The sequence below is a fragment of the Lynx rufus genome, unplaced genomic scaffold (assembly GCF_022079265.1).
Source record: "Lynx rufus isolate CCGP_SWC_20201006 ecotype Redwood Valley unplaced genomic scaffold, mLynRuf1.p SCAF_1, whole genome shotgun sequence".
In the NCBI taxonomy this organism is placed as follows: Eukaryota; Metazoa; Chordata; class Mammalia; order Carnivora; family Felidae; genus Lynx; species Lynx rufus.
In genome coordinates this window covers 90,300,146-90,318,510 of record NW_025814823.1, presented here as the reverse complement: position 1 = coordinate 90,318,510, position 18,365 = coordinate 90,300,146, and the positions used below count along the sequence as shown (strand labels likewise).

The following is an 18,365-nucleotide window of genomic DNA, read 5'->3' as shown; positions in this document are numbered from 1 at the left end:
CCTGTTGCTGTGGGGCTGATGTTCCAGTGGAGGCAGATCAACCATGTTTTTCTGGTGGAGCAAGAGATTATCAGAGAGGATGGTGACCTTGAAGCAAGTCTACTGGAGTAACTAACCCACTGGGTGCTTGAGTGGGCATTACTGCACAGGATGTGCTCACGCTCTGGTTGTATTTGGGCACCAGGAGGAACCAGTGTGAAAATACCAACAGGAGCAGCATCACTGCTCCTCCTGTGGGGGAGTCATGAGCACAGTTTGTCTCTGAAACACACATAAATGAAACTGGGGTATGTGATCTCCAGGTCAGCCTTCCGATCAATCACAGGTGGGTGAAAAATACTCAATGGCACGGTCTTTTTATTTTATTACTTATTTATTTTAATACAAAGCTTTGGCATTAGCAATTTTATGAAAAAATAAAATGTACTAAAAATAAACGCTTGTGTGGCATGATTGGTAAATGATGCACAAAAATAGGTTCTTTTTTCCTTCAAGGCAATCAGTCAGAAAGCAGTTTTTTTTTTTCTTCTTCAAAACCACTCTACCCTGTGGAATAGAAGGGAAAAAAAGAGGTCAAGAATTAGTTAAAAGGGAGTGGCCAATATTTTAAAATAACGGAGAAAGTGATCTTAACTGAAAAGTGGGCTGGGGCTGTCCCCCACCATTTCCCAGCCCCATTTGGGAAAGTCAGTAAGCCATTAGCATTTTCCTGAACTCAGCAGCTTCAGATCTGTGGTCAAGTGGCTCAGTCACCTTAGAAATGTGTTAGTCCCCCCAAAAGGAACGCAGGGAAAAGCACAGGCTAACCAGCATCCTGCTTAAAAATGCAGGGACGATTATCATACAATTCACAACTTTTCCTGGTTTGAATGCAAGTTCTCGGTGCTGAGTGTCCTGAAATCTGCAGCTATCTCTTTAAAATAGGATCCCCCTTTATACCTGGGACAAGAGTATCTATGTTTATTTTTAAATAAAATTTGTGAAGTGTAGACTTCTGGGACGTGTGGCTCTCTTACGGGACTTCCCCAGACTGTATGTGCACGTGTCCCTAAATCCGATGTCTGATGGTGCCCGGGGTCTTGGGAAGCCCCCTGCTCTGCCCTGGGGCGGACACCACCCCTCCACAGCCTGGCTCTGTGGGACGGCCCTAGCTTCCTGAAGCTTCGCGCAGCTGGTTCGCTTCCTTGGTACCCCGATTCTGGTCTCTAGTAGTGCTCTTTTCTCTCTGCTCAGTTCTAGACCCACACTTCAAACCGCTTAATCTCTGGACACCACACAACTCTCCAGCATCTCTGGATTTCCTTCCTCAGCTCTGTAGTCACTTAACCTCCCACCTCCAGTCTCTCCCAGGCCAAGGCAACTTCTAAGGAATCATCTTTGTGCCAAAAGGCCTCAGATATTACCTACTGCTTATAAGGGCACAGTCCAGATTCTGTAGTTGGCCTACTGCCTCCAGCAGACACATCAAGCCCACCACTCCCTGAACCAGCTCTGCTTTTTCCTCTTTGTGTCCTAAATTATGCCTGGCCTGGTTCCTGAGTGACTCTCTCCAGGAAGCCTCTGTTAACTCCCCAGGGTGGGGGCAGCAGGTTCCCTGTGTCTGTGTGATACCGAGAGGCTCTGCCATCACTCCCACTGGTGCCTAAGCCTGAGCACTGTGCAGCACAGCCCCATTCCCACAGCGCCCCTGCAGGGCAGGGCCTCGTGCCTGGAGAGGGTTGGCGGGGCGCAGCAGGAAGGCCGCTCACCACCTCACACTGTTCATCGCAGTCCACCTGAAGATCACATACCGATTTTATAAAATTTCCTCAGAAAAGTAAAGTATTAGGTAGGAGAACTTTCAATGGGTGAGTCAAGATTTTTAAACTTAATCTTGCTCTTCTAAGAAACTATAAGCTAATGTAGCTATAAGAAGGTTAAAGGTACTTGTGGGGGAAAAAAAAAGACAGTGAGGGAGTCCAATCAGGGGTCCCCACTGCCTTTAACTTTCTTTGTGCCATCACATTTCTAAAAAGCCCACTGTGTCCTCTTCCACTACATTATTTCTAGCCCTTTAATGGCTTACTGGAGCAGGCAAAGACCAGCAGTGTAAAGAAAGAGGTGGGCCCAGAAATGCTGGGCTTGAACCCCAGGCCCTCTTCCTATGGCATTTCTCAGGGGTCACGCAGCTCCTCTGGGCCTCACTTAGGTTATTTTGTGTACATATCTCAGGCTCAGAGTGGCTGAGAGGAGAAAGAGGTGGATTCATTATCAAACTGGGGGCAAGTTCAAATCTTTGCTGGCATTGCTATAAGGAAGGCTGTCTCGGAAAAATAAACAATCGAAGATGGATTCCAGTGTAACTAAGCAAAAGGTATTCTGTTGAGAACCAGAAATCCAAAATTCTTTAGATCTGTGTTTCTCAAACTGCAGGCTGCAGACTATTACTGGACTGTAAAAATCAATGTGGGAATTCATGACCAGTATTAACAACAACAAGGTACAGAGAGGAGATCCGAGAATAAGGATGTAGTAAGGGAGGTGTTTGTGAAACTTGTTTCAGTTATACACATGTGAATATGTCACAATACAAAATGTAGTTCTTACAGTGGCAGGTGGTAAAAAAAAAAAAGTTTTAAAATAGTTTTGATAGTTAAGGTTCTAAAAGAGGCAGCCAGCCAGCAGGGCATGCAATACCTCTTCTTGGGCTCTGATCCCTCCTAGGAAAGGACAGACAACTGAAGAGGGACTCTCAGAACTGGAAGGAGCCTCAGACTTGCACCTGACACAGGGTCTGCCTCTGAACAGTGCCGGCCTTGTGGTTTCTGTCACATAAGCAGGTTCTGGTAATTCACCAGCTCTCAAGGTATCCCATGTCATGGATGGACACTGTTGATCGGCAGTTAAGTTCTTTCCTATATTAGGTGTTACTCTACCTCTCCTCTGTGGATGTCTCCAGAGCTCCTGAACTACACAGTAAGCCCCCTCCATATGCACTGGTTAGTCATCACGAGACTATTGTGAGTGTTACAGGGGCAACCTGGGTAGAAACAGAGTTCCACACAGGAGTAAGTTCTTGGGAAGCACTCAGTAAACAGCAGCTAGTCTCATCTGTGGGAGCCCTTCAAATACATCCCTCACATCACCCTCATCTTTGCTCTTCTGAGCCAAGCACCCCCAAGACATAAAGATGATTACATTTTCAGATCCTTTTATATTGAAATACGTCAATGTTCCTCTTAAAGAGTATGTGTAGATAACTCAGAAATACTGAAAAGAGGGTCAAATAAAAACATCAATTCCTCTGATCTGGCTCATAAATGTCTATCACTGCACCTCAGAGGCCACCAGCTCACCAGGAATATTGGTGGGGACAACTCGGGCCTGCTGCAGAGCCAGGCTTCCTGGTCTTGGGCTGTGCTACAGGATTCTATACTTGTTCCAGTTATTTTACCACACTTCCTCCGGTTCAGATGGTTTTGAATCTTGAACGTCTGGACTACACTCCCGGGCAGATCCTTGGGCACGAGTTCTATGAATCCGAATCTAGGAGCTGTGGAGGATACTTAGATGGACCTCCCATTTGGCTCAAGTCCTCCTGCATCATCTACCTTATCTCACAACTTGCTCCTCGAACAACAATGAAAAACACTGTCTTTTCTTATGTTGAGGGACAAATAGGCTGGTACAGATAAAAGCTGGTGGTAAATGTTGGGATATAACGAGGTTTTCTGAATAATGAAGCAGAGCGATAAACCTCCTTTGGGAACTGAAGTTCACTACCCTTGCTCACTGAGGTACTACGAAACAGGGGTATGAGAAGATCATATGTACAAATATATTTGTCTTGCATTTATTTGCTTCTTTGACTACCAACCTGTAGTCAAAGCCTCAACATTTATATTTGCAAAGCCTCAACATTCACTAGATTGGTTTGCAGTGTTAAAAAATTAAGGCACAATTAGTCACGGTTGAGTATTTAAACAGTATTTCATACACTAGAAGGGGGGTGACCTCAGATCTGTGGACTTCTGACTGACCTCAGAGTTCAGGCAATAGTACAAGCCCTGGGTCACTGTGCAGAACATGGTGAGGGAGGCGGGCGTGCTTTTGCCCCTAGCAGGGCAGGAATCGGTGCTCGGCAGCCATGCCTGGGCCTGTGTGGGTTCCACGTGCCTGCCCTTACACGTGGCCCACATGGCTTCATCTTGCCCACAGGGTTTCACCAGTGACTAGACTGGGTCAAAGTCTTGCTGAAATCACTATATACAAGTTCAGTGTGACATTGTCAAAAGAGTAAACTATAATAGTAGGTAGTATGCGTAGAGGTGAATTTTACTATCAACTTCCAGACAAATCACATGTAAAAAGATGGAAATCTATTTATACAGAAGACTATCTTACAAATGGATGAAGTTACCTAGAAAATTAGAAACAGCAATTAAAATGAAGACAATCTCATTTTGGCTGTAAGTTTTTGGTAAATGCAAAAGGGAAATAGGACAGATTTCAAAGAATTCATTAATGAAGAATAATCATAAATTTATTTGCTAGAAACTTTTCTCTGGAATTAAAGTTGCATAGGAATTTTTTTAATCAACATTCTTGGGAAGGAGACATTGAGTGAGAGTGACTATCATCTTTCCGTTATCTTCCACAATTAAAATGGCCTTTAAAATATTAAGTACTTCATGTTGTATTAAAAAATCAACATATAAAAGCACAACAGGAGAGAAAAACATCACCCACAATTCTACTAAATTAAGATAATCACCATTAATATTTTGGTGGCCATTCTTTCATACATCCATATGTACACACACACACTCTCTCTCTCTCTCTCTCTCTCTCTCTCTCTCTCTCTCTCTCTCTCTCAATGGGATCATGAAAATTGTCCTTCAAAGTAGTTCTGACTGAAGGCACAGAAATAATACTCAAATGAACAACTGCAGTATCAACCTTCTACAAAGGCTAATGGGAGAAGGGTCGGCCTAAGACATGGATCTAAGATCTATGCTTAGACTGAGTCATGCAGGCATTTATGCATGGAACTGAAGTATCATGGCCCCAGGTACTTTGATTTCTAAAAGGTAACACATCTAGTGAGCCTTCTCTAAAATATCTGATGCATGAACTGAGCACCTGGCAGATTCTGAGTGGCAACAAGGTGACCATTAAATCACATCATGATTCTCTAAAAGTGCCCAGAGTGCCTCTATATGCTGTGACTGGTTTTTGCTCATTTGTGAAAGTTTTAAGAAGTGGACTTACACTACCATGGACTCTGATGGGGTCAGTATGAGAGTAAGCAAAAGAGGTGATTGTAGGTGAAATAACTCTCCCCTCCACACAGGTCTGAATCATAGGCACTTACTGAGCTCCTATGATTCTATACTGTTTCATGGAAGAAAATTAAAATCATTTGCCAAATGATAAAGGCAGATGGTCATCTCATTCACAGAACTTTGAAAGAATCTCGGTGGAACCATTAAGCTAACATTTATTGAGCACTTATTATGTACCAGGCACTGTGCTAAGCACTTTACATGCAAATTCACACAACCTAGGGTATGCTCCTACCATTATTCTTGTTTTCTCCATGACTAAAATGAGCCTCAGATAAATACAGCTGCCCAGGTCTCCCAAGCAAAAAATGGAAGAGCAAGGAGTCAAATCCAGGTTATGTCTCACTCTAGAGCCTGAGCAATTCACACTGTGCTATGTTGAAGTAAAACTGCATCAGGTGGGTTGGCCTATTGGATGACTGGCCACAACTACTTGCCTGAAGGCTGAAGAATGCCAACCAACCATGGCATCCTCCCAACGTGTCAGGGATGCCAAAGGGCCCTTCTTACAAGTATCCAGGCAATAGATCAGGTTAGAGATAATAAAATGATGTCATGGTAAGTGCAGGTTACTTGCCCATTTGTTTCTACAGTTGGACAAGGAGTGTTCAATTAAATCAATTACGTGAGCTTGGCTGGTTATGAATCAGTTAAAATGCCAGGACATAAGTGAGTGTGGAGAGCACGTGAATGCCACCTGTACTACTTTAGGTTCCTACTTGGGCTGTGTCCTAGGGCTACTCTCATCTCAAAATTTTTTTTCATGGATACTGGTAAAAGAAAGGACTAAAGAATACTTTACAATGCCCTAAATTTAAAACAAAACCAACAAAACCAAAAATAAAATAATAATAATAAAAAAATAAACCTTTGTTTTATCTTATCCCCATGGAAAGCTACTTGGAAAATCACTGGATCCAAATGGGACTTAAGAGTAATCTAGCCCAATTTTGCCTACTCTGAACAACCTCTAGCAGCCCCGACAAGTAACTTGCAGCTTCTTCCTGCGTTCCTCGTCCTGGGCACTCCCCATGGCAAACCAGCTCACGGGGTAAGTAGCCTCACTGACAACTGTTCTTCCTCTTACGGAGATGAAATTTGCCTTCCTGTGACCTACCCCTTTGGTCCTCATTTTGCCCCATGGAAATACCGTATAAGCTTATTTTCTTTGCCCCCCTGACAATCTTCCTACTCTTTGGTAACAGTGGGTCTTCCCGATTGCTTCTTTCTTAGAGGCTAAACATCCAAGTCACTGTCCCTTGACTGTAGGCCAGGGTGCCAGTGTTCCACCAAAAGCTAAGTATGTAAGAATCCAAATCAAGTCTGGTGAGCACACAGTAAAGTGGGATTTTCCCGTCAATGATCAGGACATAGACATTCTTTGCACCCTATGACTGTGCTGGTTCCCCTGGAGTTTGCATTACACCGCTGCTGTACTCTAAGCATGTGGCTAACAAAAGCCCTTGGATCTTTTCTCGAGTGAGCTGTTGTTGCTGAGCAAGGTGACCTCCCGATCTGTGTTACTGACTAAAAATATATGGTCAAGAAATACACTTATTTTGCTAGGTATGGCGTCATCAGGATATGAAACTAGTGGAAGCCAATTTCACCATCTTTATGAAAATTACAGGGTTTCTTGGGATCATCTGGCACATGCAATCCAAAAAATAATTTGTTACTTACTCATTAGCATTCAAGCTAGCTGTGGCTCTGATGATCATGTAGCAGAGTGTGAGAGCACTGAGAAGGCCAAAACTGGCAATAATAAACCATTCTTCTGTTGACAAAGGAAAGGGAGGAAATCACTCTGGGGAGAAGGCTTAAGTCAAATCGATGTCAACATTTCCCTCAAATGCAACGAAGCAGACGTCAACGGAGGTGTAAGCCAAGACTGGCCCAAGGAAGTGAAGCAGGAGGTTTGCCAGAGAGCTACTAACTGGAGAAGGTTAGTGGAAGTAGTGTTGAAAAGCTGCAAGGGAGAAAGGAAAGCATGGCCCAAACATTTCTTCCAGTTAAGGTCCTGAGGTTTGTGAAGAGTGTGGCCACCAAAAAGTGTGCAGCAGAAATAATGCATATAAAATTGCACGTGGACACAGAGTTTTAAATGGCTACTTTAGATGACAGTAAAGTGGACCAGCCATACTTCTACAACCTTTCCTTCTTCATTCTGTCACTTCTGCATGGTTGTGCCACTCATACGGAGTAGAGGTCCCAAAGGTCCTGTGGGTACTCCACGCAGTCCGCGGGCTGGCCTTCCGTGGCATTCGGGTCTACCTTCTTTTCTCTTAGGCACAGGTTTACTTACAGTCTTTATTTACAAAGGACATCTTATTGGTTCTCTCCTGGGAAGAACTACCCTTCATACTCCCGCCGGCGGGAAGCAAGCACTGGCTGCTTTGGCTGTGTCGAGCACAAGTAGGAAGGGAAGGTGACTCACAAGGTACCTGGCCCATCAAAGAGTTGGAAAAAAACCTCTGAAACACAGAACTCTAGGGTTTTTTATCTAGTCTTTCTCTAGATCCGGGAAGTCAGTTAATATTTTCCCTTCTTTTCAAAGTCTGTATGTCAAGGTAACGTCCCCGAAGTACTATTTACTGCAAACCTTGAAAATAACCTGAGAACCAATCTATAAAATATTTCCTAGTATATACACTAACTAGGGCTGGTTTAACAAGGTGGTACACAGCAAAGTCCCCTATGTATCTACAATAAGGCAGAGAGAAGACATTTATACTTGGAATGCCAAAGTTGGGTATGTAAAAGCTGTGTAGAATGTGAGGGTTTCTCAGTCTGGTTTCCATGAATCCTACAAATGTGCAAAATTGTGTGTGCCTAGGGATTTTTCTAGAAAAAGGTTATTATACTTTCACTGGATTTTAAAGGTGGTGATCTTCAAAACGTTAAGAACTGGTCTTCAGGATTGCCAGGATGATGAGTTTGTTCTAGAAGCGTTTCTTGGCCATCTTGATCTGTATTGTTATAATGCTTAGCAAACTCTTTGGTTTTTGGTTAACAGTGCAGCCACTGCTTCCTGGATTACAAATTCTTCATCAGTACAGTAAATTTATAAGGTTTTAATTTCAGTCCAAATGAACATTTAAGAACCCATACAAAACCCACCATCTTTACCTGCATGTATTTTAAGTTAGGAAAAATGTGTCCTGGCATTTAAAAAAATTCAGAGATGACTGGTCATCAGTACCAAGAAGCTTAACACAGAGTTATTTCTTTCTTCTTAGAGACCTTTGTACATGATAAGCAGACTAACTTTTGGAACTTCAGTGATGTCTGTGTTTCTGCATACTGAACATACCATCCATAGATGTATGGCATTTCAGTTATAAAAACTAGTAACCAAAATGAAGCAGACCCCATCACAATGCCTGGTGGGTCCAGCAGTCTGCTGAGGCCGGAACCCCAGTGTGTATTTAGCACAGTGCCTTGCACAGTGGGTGCTGAGCGGGCGCACTGTAGCTGGTACGACACTACAGAGCTTTGAAGGCAAAGGAGAGGGAGCTTTGGTTTCGTTTAACCACATGAGTTTATTTATTCACATGTGTAAATTCCACTAATGGGGATTGATATGATATATGAAGTAACATTTTTTATCATCAAAATGGGAGATTCTGAAAGGACAGTTCTGCATAAAATATAGCAGGATCAGAACTTAATGTAGTAGTAGGTGCTCAATAAATGTCGATCAATGAAGGACCTACAAAAACTCATTAATAAACAAGGAACCTTTGTTTCCTTTATTGCTACTAGATCAGTTTTCAAAAATCTACACTATAAAACCTGTTGAAACACATCACGGGGGAAATGGTAAGAAATGAGTCAAGCTGTATCAAAGAATAGTTTTCCTTATTTTGTATCTGAATGAAGTCTCCCTAAGTTTAGACAGATGCTAGAACAAAACCTGGGGAGTCATTTGCTACTACTAAGTTTTGGTTGGTTAAAAACATGTGTCCTTCACTTGAAGAGACCACACGAGGCTTGCTATGTCAAGGGCAAATCTTTTGCAACAGCTTTATCTGGGCTATGGACCCCCTGAGTTAAGCAGGGCCCCATCAGCTTTAGGGCTCGAAGCTACAGGCAAGCAACAGCACGTACTGGAAAAGGCAGCACCAGAGTGGTGGCAAGGAAGATGGCGAAGGGCTGTTAGATGGAAAGATCACGTAGAGGATGGAACTGGAGGAGACAGCTGGCTTGTTACAGGGTGAATGTCCGCAAGGCCCACACACACGCCTGCCAGCCCACTCACACCGTACTGAGGCACGGCCATCAGAACACTCGGAGCACTGCTTTTCTTCCCATCAACGGCACAACAGTCAAGACGTTCATAACAAGCAAGAGCGTTTTTAAAGGCATATTACCCTTTGGCTTTTCTCCCACCTCATGTACCATGACACCAAAGAGGTAAGTGCCAAGACACCAAACGTCATAGAAAGTGTAAAATAAAGTAAGCGGCAGCTGGCTCAAGTTGCCCTAGAGTGGTTCATTTGTGTGTTCAAATCTGCACTAGTGTTTCACTCAGCTGCCTGCAGCCTAGGAACCAGAGAGCACTGGTGCTCACGGTCACACAACACACCCAAGGTGACGCCCGAGGTCACATCCCAGCATGACCCTTGAAACTGCCCATCTGCAAGGCAACCATTTTGAAACCGGCTACTAAGACAAACCTCTGAACAACTACTTGTCAAATGGAAGCGATTCCCATTTATTATACACAAATACACAAGCTCCTTATTATAAACAAACTTTTGTCCTTCCAAATACCTGTTTCTTTCTCGGTTACAGACTAACCAACCGGCCCAGGAGATTGCCTCAACTGTCCTCCAGAGCAATCAACGCACACCAAACAGCAGCAAATCTGCCCTGCACCCGGGCACAGGGCCCCACTTACTTGTTACTGCAATGTTGATCTCTCCCGTTCTAGGAGTGAGCTCCCCATCCTGAGGAAGAGGCGAGATCCCCGAAGTTCGAAGTGGCTCCAGGCCAAGGGAGTTGTCACTGGCGAGGTCACCTAGGGCTGATCTTCGGTTAACTGCTTGGGTTCTGGTGAGCCTTTCCATATCAAATGCTACGTTATCAGTACATGGCAAATTTGGCTGCAAAACATTTCCAGATTAAAAGTACTTATAAGAATAACAAATCTTTTAGAAAATTCTAAATGTTTGATACCCTGTTGAAAAGACTTCAAGTTTTTTTCCGTGTGGTTTCCTCTCATTTCTTTCCCCACTTACCCTTTCTCACCCACAAGTTTTTCTGTAAAAGAAACAGATTTCTTCCCAGAAATTGGTGAAAAAGAAAACTAAAATCCACTGAAGAACCGAGAAAACCAGATACTTCATCTTTATGAAGAAATGACAACCTTTGGTGGACATGGCTCACGGGCACAGGGGTTGTTCAATACATTACAAAGCTGACAAACATTTAAAATGTGTCACTTTGGCTCTTCCATCAATGTGGAGCGAAAGCAAATGACATAAAATACTGCTTTCATCCTATTAACTTCTCTGTAATGGCATTTATCTGGCAGTCAGTTTTTAAACGTCTCCTACCTTTAAACACAAGGAAAGCATCCAACCAAGAGCAGATCAACCCTGAAAAGACCTTGAATCGTGAGTAAGGGATCTGTTTCACAATCTAAGAATCTAACCCTGAAGGAGAGTTACAGAGCTGCCTTGGGGCCAAAGCCTACCAACTAAAACATGGATATGAGAATCTTCTGATGTAACAATATGGATACTCGGTTTCCCTAGCAACCTTCAGTTCTTGTAGCAGATAGCACGTCAGAGGCAGAGCTGGGAAGGATGGCTGAGAGAAGCTGAAGTATAGAGAAGTGACAGCTGACCAAACCCAGAACAATGGCTTCTCAGCCAGGAGAACGCTGTTCTAGATCACCCCAGAGCCTAAGTACAAAAAATGACAGCACAGTGCAATAACTGATGCTTATAATGATACCCACTCAGAAGAGGTTTATTACAGCCTTTATATTTAAAACCATGGTAGCCTGTAATAGATTTTAGAAGGGTTTCATTAAAAAACAGAAGGGAAAAGTATTAGTACTTCAAAAAATAGGACTTAAAAGAAAAACCAAACCAAACCACCACCAAGGCTAGAGGCAATGAAAGGAGATTAAGTTAATCCTTCCCAAAGTATCTGCCACATGTCAGGTATTGTGGAAGATGCTCTATGTTAAACTCCTCAAAAGGAGTGGGTTTTGTTCCCCAGGAGACGTCTGGCGACGTCTGGAGACATTCTGATCGCGTGACCGGTGTGTTGTGCCACTAGCATTCAGGAGTAGCCAGAGGGGCTGCTAGGAACCGAACGGTGCACAGGATGAACCCCCACTGATGGAATTATCTGGTGGTGCTGAGGTAGAGGAACCCTATGTTAAATGATGTCACTGATGTGATCGCTGCAGATGGGAAGATACAAGGGGTCATCACTGCCCAATGGGACTGTTAAGCTGTCATCTGATAGCGGATTTTGAATACGACTGCTTGGATGTGCTTTGGGCTGCAAGGCTACCATGAGGAATTCTTTCGGTGGGCCAAACTCAACTTTTGGTTCTTAAGGAAATCACTCATCCACTCTTTCCTGAGACCAGAGAGTACTTTGTTTTCCTCCAAAAAGCATTAATTGTGGACATATACTTCTCTTAAGGAAGTCTCCACGATCCTCAGTCAGTGCTGAAGTTGTCTGCACAGAACCGGACCAAAGGCCCTGCCCAGAGCCGGCACCGCCCACCACCACTACTGGCAACTGACCAAGGCACGCAGGGGAGCAAAGCCAGATCCAAGGGGAAGGAATGTAAGACATGTGATGCTGAATGCAGAAAAAATTACTGCATAGTCTATATTCTAGTCCTTAAAATAAAATAGTGGAGTGCAAGAAAACCCCATCCATCTCTCCTATGGCGGTACTTTACCACAATCCAGCACCCACAGAAAAGCACGCTTGCCAGTGGACTAGCTCAGTCCTTTATCATCTCTTCTGGGACTTCCCCAAGGTGGTCTGGACTTTAAGTGCTCTGGGAGAAAGGCACTGCAAGCCGGGGTTCTCTCGTGAGATGTGACCATCCCGCTTGTGCTACGTTAGGCTGCACCTGGAGAGGACACCACACGGACGCAGTAACAAAATAAGAAACATACCACAATTCCCAGGGCCTTCAAAATATTAAGTTTGCACATTGGACAGGTACAGTGTTCACTAAGCCAGGGATCCACGCAGGATTTGTGGAAAACATGCCTGGAAAAAATGGGAGACTTGTATCACAAATCACATGCTAAACAACTATTAGACCAAAAGAAATGGAATTTTTAGTCAGTTTCTCCTCCTTTTCCGACATATTGGCAAGTCCCAAGAGACAAATATTGGGGATGTACTAATACATGGCTGGCAGAAAATCTCCTGAATCCAATCTGGATGACGAGAACTGTAAGTAGTATTTGGCAGTTCGGTCTTTTTATTTCACCATTTGAGGAAACTTAGGACATTTATTATGAATGAAGAAGACAAACTATACTTTATTAATCAGTTATGTTTTCTGTAACAGCTAAAGTAGGAAAACGCAAACTCAAGAAGATATGAAACAAGAGTCATATGAAGTTTTCTGCAAAACTATGAATTAGTTTCATGGAACTCAGTTTAAATGTCACTTAAAACATTTTTACTTGTTTTTTTAAATTAAAAATTCTTTTTAAATGTTCATTTTTTGAAAGAGCAAGTGGGGGAGGTGCAGAAAGGGGGAGGGAATCCCAAGCAGACTCTGGGCTGTCAGTGCGAGGCCCGACACAGGGCTCGATTCCACAATCTTGGGATCACAACCTGAGCTGAAACCAAGAGTCAAGATGCTTAACTGACTCAGCCACCCAGGAGACCCTTTAATTTTTTTTTTTTTTTTTTTTAAGAGAGAGATGTACGCACCAGGGGAGAGGGACAGAGGGAGGGAGGGAGAGAGAGAGACAGATTCTCAAGCAGGCTCCACACTCAGCAAAGAGCCAGACATGGGGCTTGATCGCATGACCATGGGATCATGACCTGAGCTCAAATCAAGAGCTGGATGCTCAACACACTGAGCTATCCAGGTGCCCCTAAAACATTATTTAAAAAGACTTCTAAGAAATCTATGCTAAATGTATGTAAAGGCTGAAGGGTGGTTGGGAATATTCTGGGGACAACTGCACCTAAGAATTAGGTAACACTGAGCCAGAAGTTTTCAGTGGAAATGTTTTGGGGAGAGAGAGGATGGGTGATTTGCTCTTGCTCAGGAGAGTGGAAGTCGCATCCTAGCAACTGAACCTAAGTCAGTTGTGGAGAGTTTAGCATTCTTAGAAAAGGGACGTTGCACCTTTTGGAAGTGAGAGAACACTTTGAGGGAGCTGTGGAAATCATTTCTCAAGTTCAAGTACTCCCCATGGCAGCTCTCAGAGGTTGAAATGAAGCCACACAGAAGCCCCAGAGTCCTAGCCAAACAGGGAAAGAGGCAGATGCTGGGACCTCTGCCCAGCACCTTGAAAGAGGCAGATTCAAGCACCTTTGGAGTAACTATACGTGGAGTCTTGGGATAAAAGAAATGTTAAGAAAGATATCAAATTGAAACATGGTATGCCTTTAAAACTTTGTCAATTTATAATTTATATGTGGCTTATAGTTATATATAGCTGTTCAAAAAATTGCAGTTTTGATAAAAAAAAAGAGGTCTAAAGAACTCACTGCTTTAACTGGGATTTGGAAGAAACATTCATACCTACAGCTTCAATATGAACAACACGTGTGTGCCCACCTGCTGCCACTTAGTGACCGTGCACTCAATTACTTTGGGTAAGAATAATGATCATGATGTCTGAATTTATCCATCTCGTGGGAAGCCTGCAGATAAAGCAATGAACTAGAACCTCATCATCCCTGGAGGCTTTTATTTAAACCTGCAGGTTTCTACTTAAGGGGTTAAAGTCACCAAACCATAGGGGAGCTTGAAATTCATTTACAACACACAAGGCCTTGTCATGTCTGCTTCTTGTTCCTTTTATTCTCATGTGAGAATGCTCCAAGAGTGCTCCCACCCACAGGGCCCGCCCTGGGCGGGTGTTTTAAGAGCTGGTGTTTGCTGTAGTCTGGCGGAGACTAGAACAAGGGTTCTAATCTTTCTGGGGATTCAGATCCCTTCAGGTTGGCTAAGTGACAGATCCTCCCCCTTACAAGGGTGCATCTGCCTAACCCCTGGCCTACAGACCTCTGAGGGTTTGGTTAGCATTGGGTAGAGGTGGGTGGCTGGGAGAGGCGCTTGAGGCCAGTTCTGCGATGGACTTTGGGCAGTTGGCAGGTGACAGGAGAGCTGAGGTTGTGTGACCTCCGTGGGGGGAGGGCGCTGACTTTAGCCAGCTGTTTGTGGGGACCTTGGTTTCAGCAAGCAGCAGAGGCCTGGGGGCAAATGGTGGTTTGCTCTCCCTCTTCCCTGTCACCTCCCTGTCACCTTTTTCTTAACCTACTGCCTTTCTTTTTTATCACTGGTTGTTCAGAAAGAATAAAAGTTATAATCCCATATTTAATTTTTAAGGCTCCATGAGCTGAGTATTCTCTGCTTATCTGTTCCTTTAGTTATAAATGCATTTTCTTATTCATTTTTTTTCTTATGTTGGACCTTATAGGTTTGTAGATGCAAAAGAAAGTGTCTCTCCAGCCCCCCTTGGGTACTGTAATGGACAACAAAGACTAACTGGGTCTTCAGGGACAAACTGAGAATGTCTCCCTTTCCTAGCTAACTCAAAATCCGAAAAAAAATTTTTTTTCTTAAAACAAACAAAAAAACTTTTCCTTTTGACTATGTGTCTAACCCATGGCTCTCCTACTCTTGACCCCCACCCCAGTCCACCACCTGCCCCCTCCCTCCTTTGACAGATTTCCCAACAGCTGAGTTCCTGTACCTCCCCTGGAGCGAGATGGGGAGATGGCCAGCCTGGTTCCCTCAGCATTTCCCTCTCATCTGAACACAGCTGGGCAGCTTTCCTGTTCTCCTGGGGCCCCCTGACCCCAACCCCCTTGGGGTCGCTGCTGGAATCTCAGTGAGTAACTGACCTGTGCTCCTTCTTTCCCTCATCACCCATGTCCTTACCCTCTTGCTTCACTGCTGCACCAAGCTCAGCCTGGTGGCCTCCCCCTTCTTCCCAGACACAGTTCTGCTGCTACAGTGTGTGGAGCCTTCCCGACTCCGCTGTGTGGCCAGCAAGCCACAGAGGTGGAGTAGGGAGGGGGGCAGGGAAGGAAGGCATGCTCTACCTTGTGAGGCTGTTTGGAGCAGTATGCAACAAACTGTTGTGGAATACTTAGAAAAGCACCAATGGCGTGCAAAGGAAAGGTACTATTAAACATACACTCAGGCTTGGGGCGCCTGGGTGGCGCAGTCGGTTAAGCGTCCGACTTCAGCCAGGTCACGATCTCGCGGTCCGTGAGTTCGAGCCCCGCGTCGGGCTCTGGGCTGATGGCTCAGAGCCTGGAGCCTGTTTCCGATTCTGTGTCTCCCTCTCTCTCTGCCCCTCCCCCGTTCATGCTCTGTCTCTCTCTGTCCCAAAAATAAATAAACACGTTGAGAAAAAAAAAAAATTTAATAAACATACACTCAGGCAAAGTTAATGGTAACGTTTCACATGACAGAACGAGTGAGTGGGCCTCAGGTGCTGGCACGCCCAGCACCCGTGACCTCGGACTAGCTTGCACGTGTACCACGGATGTCTCATCGGGCGGCAGCTGGGGCCAACCAGACTTTGAGAAGAAGCCCTTTGAGAGACTCGAGTAGTCAAAGTACACACACACAGAAGCATTCAGGACAGAGAGGTGGACAGGGACAGGGATGGAAGGCAGGTAATGGGCTGAGGAACAGGGAACCATGGGAAGGACAAGCAGATCACAACTTCAACAGAACAGCTCTTTATTCTTAGAAGAAATACCTTGGGGTACAGAATGCAGAATTTATGGAACACGAAAGGAACAAAACCAGCAGAACTGCACTGCATACGGTGTCCGCCCCCTTTCCTCCTTCCCGAACCAACACAAACTAGAGAGAGTAGAACGATGGCTGGGGGTGGGGTGAGGAGTGCACACTAAAGGGGAGTTGTTTGCACAGCTCTGCAGCCTCTTGGTGCCATGTAAGAACCTGACAAATATAAAAGGACCTGGGATTACTAAAGGTCAGAGATGAGAACTCTCCCCCCTCGCTGGGCCTGGCAGCAGACGCTATGCAAATAGGCGCTCCTTCGAGGTGGGGCACCACAGCGATGCACCCCTCTTAGCACCCAAAGTGGCATCTCGGACACATGTTTATCCAAGCTGCGGCACTCCACTTCTGAAAAGTATTTTTAACCACTAAAAAATTTTGTGGCTGACCTTTAAATCAGAGGTCTAAATAAGGCGGTAGTCTCTAGGGCATGCTGGCGAACATCCTAGATGATCAGCCGTAATCAACTGACACAAGCAGGAGGCCCCAGAGCAATGCCAACCACCATCTGTTCGCAGTAAATGAACGTGACAGAGGACGAAAAGTAAAGGTCATGCACCAAAAAGCCAGCAATCCATGAGGGCACTGCTATCGATAGACAGAAAGTTCAGTCTGCAGACAGGCTGGTTGAAAATCAAGGATGGACAGAAACAAAGGCACCTAGGTTTTCTTCTTCCCTTACTCAGGTGAAGAAGGTTACAGCGAGCACAGATCCTTCCCTAAATCTGGGGGTGAGGGGAGGGGCCGCAGGACGGTATTTGGAGACAGATTAAGAAACTGCTGCAGGAAGTGCTTGCTTATGTCGAGATGCCAGGGATAGAAAGAACAAAACCTGGCAGGAGCAGACAGTCTACAGAGCAAGGTCCCTGAGGAAGGGAAGGGGCACATCGGAACAAGGGGGTCCTCCTCCACCCAGAAAGGAGGGGACGCTGCAGGCGTGGCTGGGAGGCAGGTGCACCTGAAAGCTTGCTGTCAGGCAGCTGAGAATTTCAGTATCTAACAACCATTATTTCTTCCGTGGAAGTGATGAGGAAGCTCTCCGGCAAGAGTGAGGAACAAAGGGATGAGCTGAGGTGTTTAAAGGAGACAGAACACACTTAGAAGTGTGGCTGTGAGGAATGAGAAGAGCTGACCGGGAAAGGGAAGGGCTCTAGGCAGCACCCTGGGCCCTGTTGGGGGTCTGCCTGGAGTTCCACAGGAGGCAGGGAGGTACCAGTGCCACTTGGCAACAAGAGCTCAAGGGAGATGCTCAGTCTCAAAGACCTACAGGTGAGAGAGGAAGGGCAGGGTGTCCCAGGCTGAGGGAACAGAGTAGGCAGGGGCACAGGCCAGAAGCAACTTGAAAGTACTCTAGAGGAGCCCACCGGAAACCAGAGGCTTAGACAAGATTTGAAGTGAAGATGGGTATGTGAGCGAGGTCATCCTGTAAGGTCCGTGGTTCTCAACTGCTGACATCTGTGGTTGTCACAACTGTGTGTGGGGTGCTACCAGCATCTAGTGGGTGGAGCCTGGGATCCTGCCAAATATCCCACAATGCACAGGGCAGCCTCCCCCACCCCTCCACACCGGCCCCAAATGTCAACAGTGCCAAGGCTCGGAAACCTGGCTCCAGGTGAAAAGTTGTCAATTCTGGTCCCACAAAACGTTGCTCAATGTGCAAAGTTGATTTTTACTGTACATGAGAATTATGCTGTTGTTACCGTTTTGGTAAGGTGAATGGTTCTGCCAAGCATGTTGTGTGACACAGCTTAGAGAAAGCTACAACTTGTTGAGGCTTAAGAAGTAAGCGGTACAGACACCAACCTGCTCCAAGGCAAAAGGGGAGCTCTGATATACAGGCAGTGGGCATGTCTAGTCCAGACAAGGACCCAGCATGGAAGACAGCTGACTGAGGGAGCAGTGCCCTAACTACGTGTACAAGGAAGTGTTGCTAACGGTTGCCAAAATTGTAATACTCAAAAGCAGACCATGGACACAAAGGGTGAGAACCAGTTCTCTGGTGGCAGGAGCAGCCACAGGGATGGCTAAGAGCAGGCCGAGCT

The 18,365-nt window shown here is 45.1% G+C and overlaps 1 protein-coding gene across 2 annotated transcripts in view; it reads right to left on the bottom strand.

The window, feature by feature from the left end:
* Positions 1–360: 360 nt before the first annotated feature.
* Positions 361–18,365, bottom strand: part of RNF130 (ring finger protein 130) — a 109,426-nt gene continuing 91,421 nt past the window's right edge. Inside the window, exons 6-9 of one of the 2 annotated variants that reach the window (XM_047082834.1) lie at positions 12,482–12,578; positions 10,228–10,432; positions 7,008–7,101; positions 361–546 (exon numbers count right to left, since the gene is read on the bottom strand). In XM_047082834.1, coding sequence (XP_046938790.1) covers positions 531–546; positions 7,008–7,101; positions 10,228–10,432; positions 12,482–12,578 — 412 coding nt within the window. In that variant the 3' untranslated portion in view covers positions 361–530. Of the gene's footprint in view, positions 3,533–7,007; positions 7,102–10,227; positions 10,433–12,481; positions 12,579–18,365 lie in introns of both variants that reach the window. The other variant, XM_047082842.1, reaches the window with a different exon arrangement.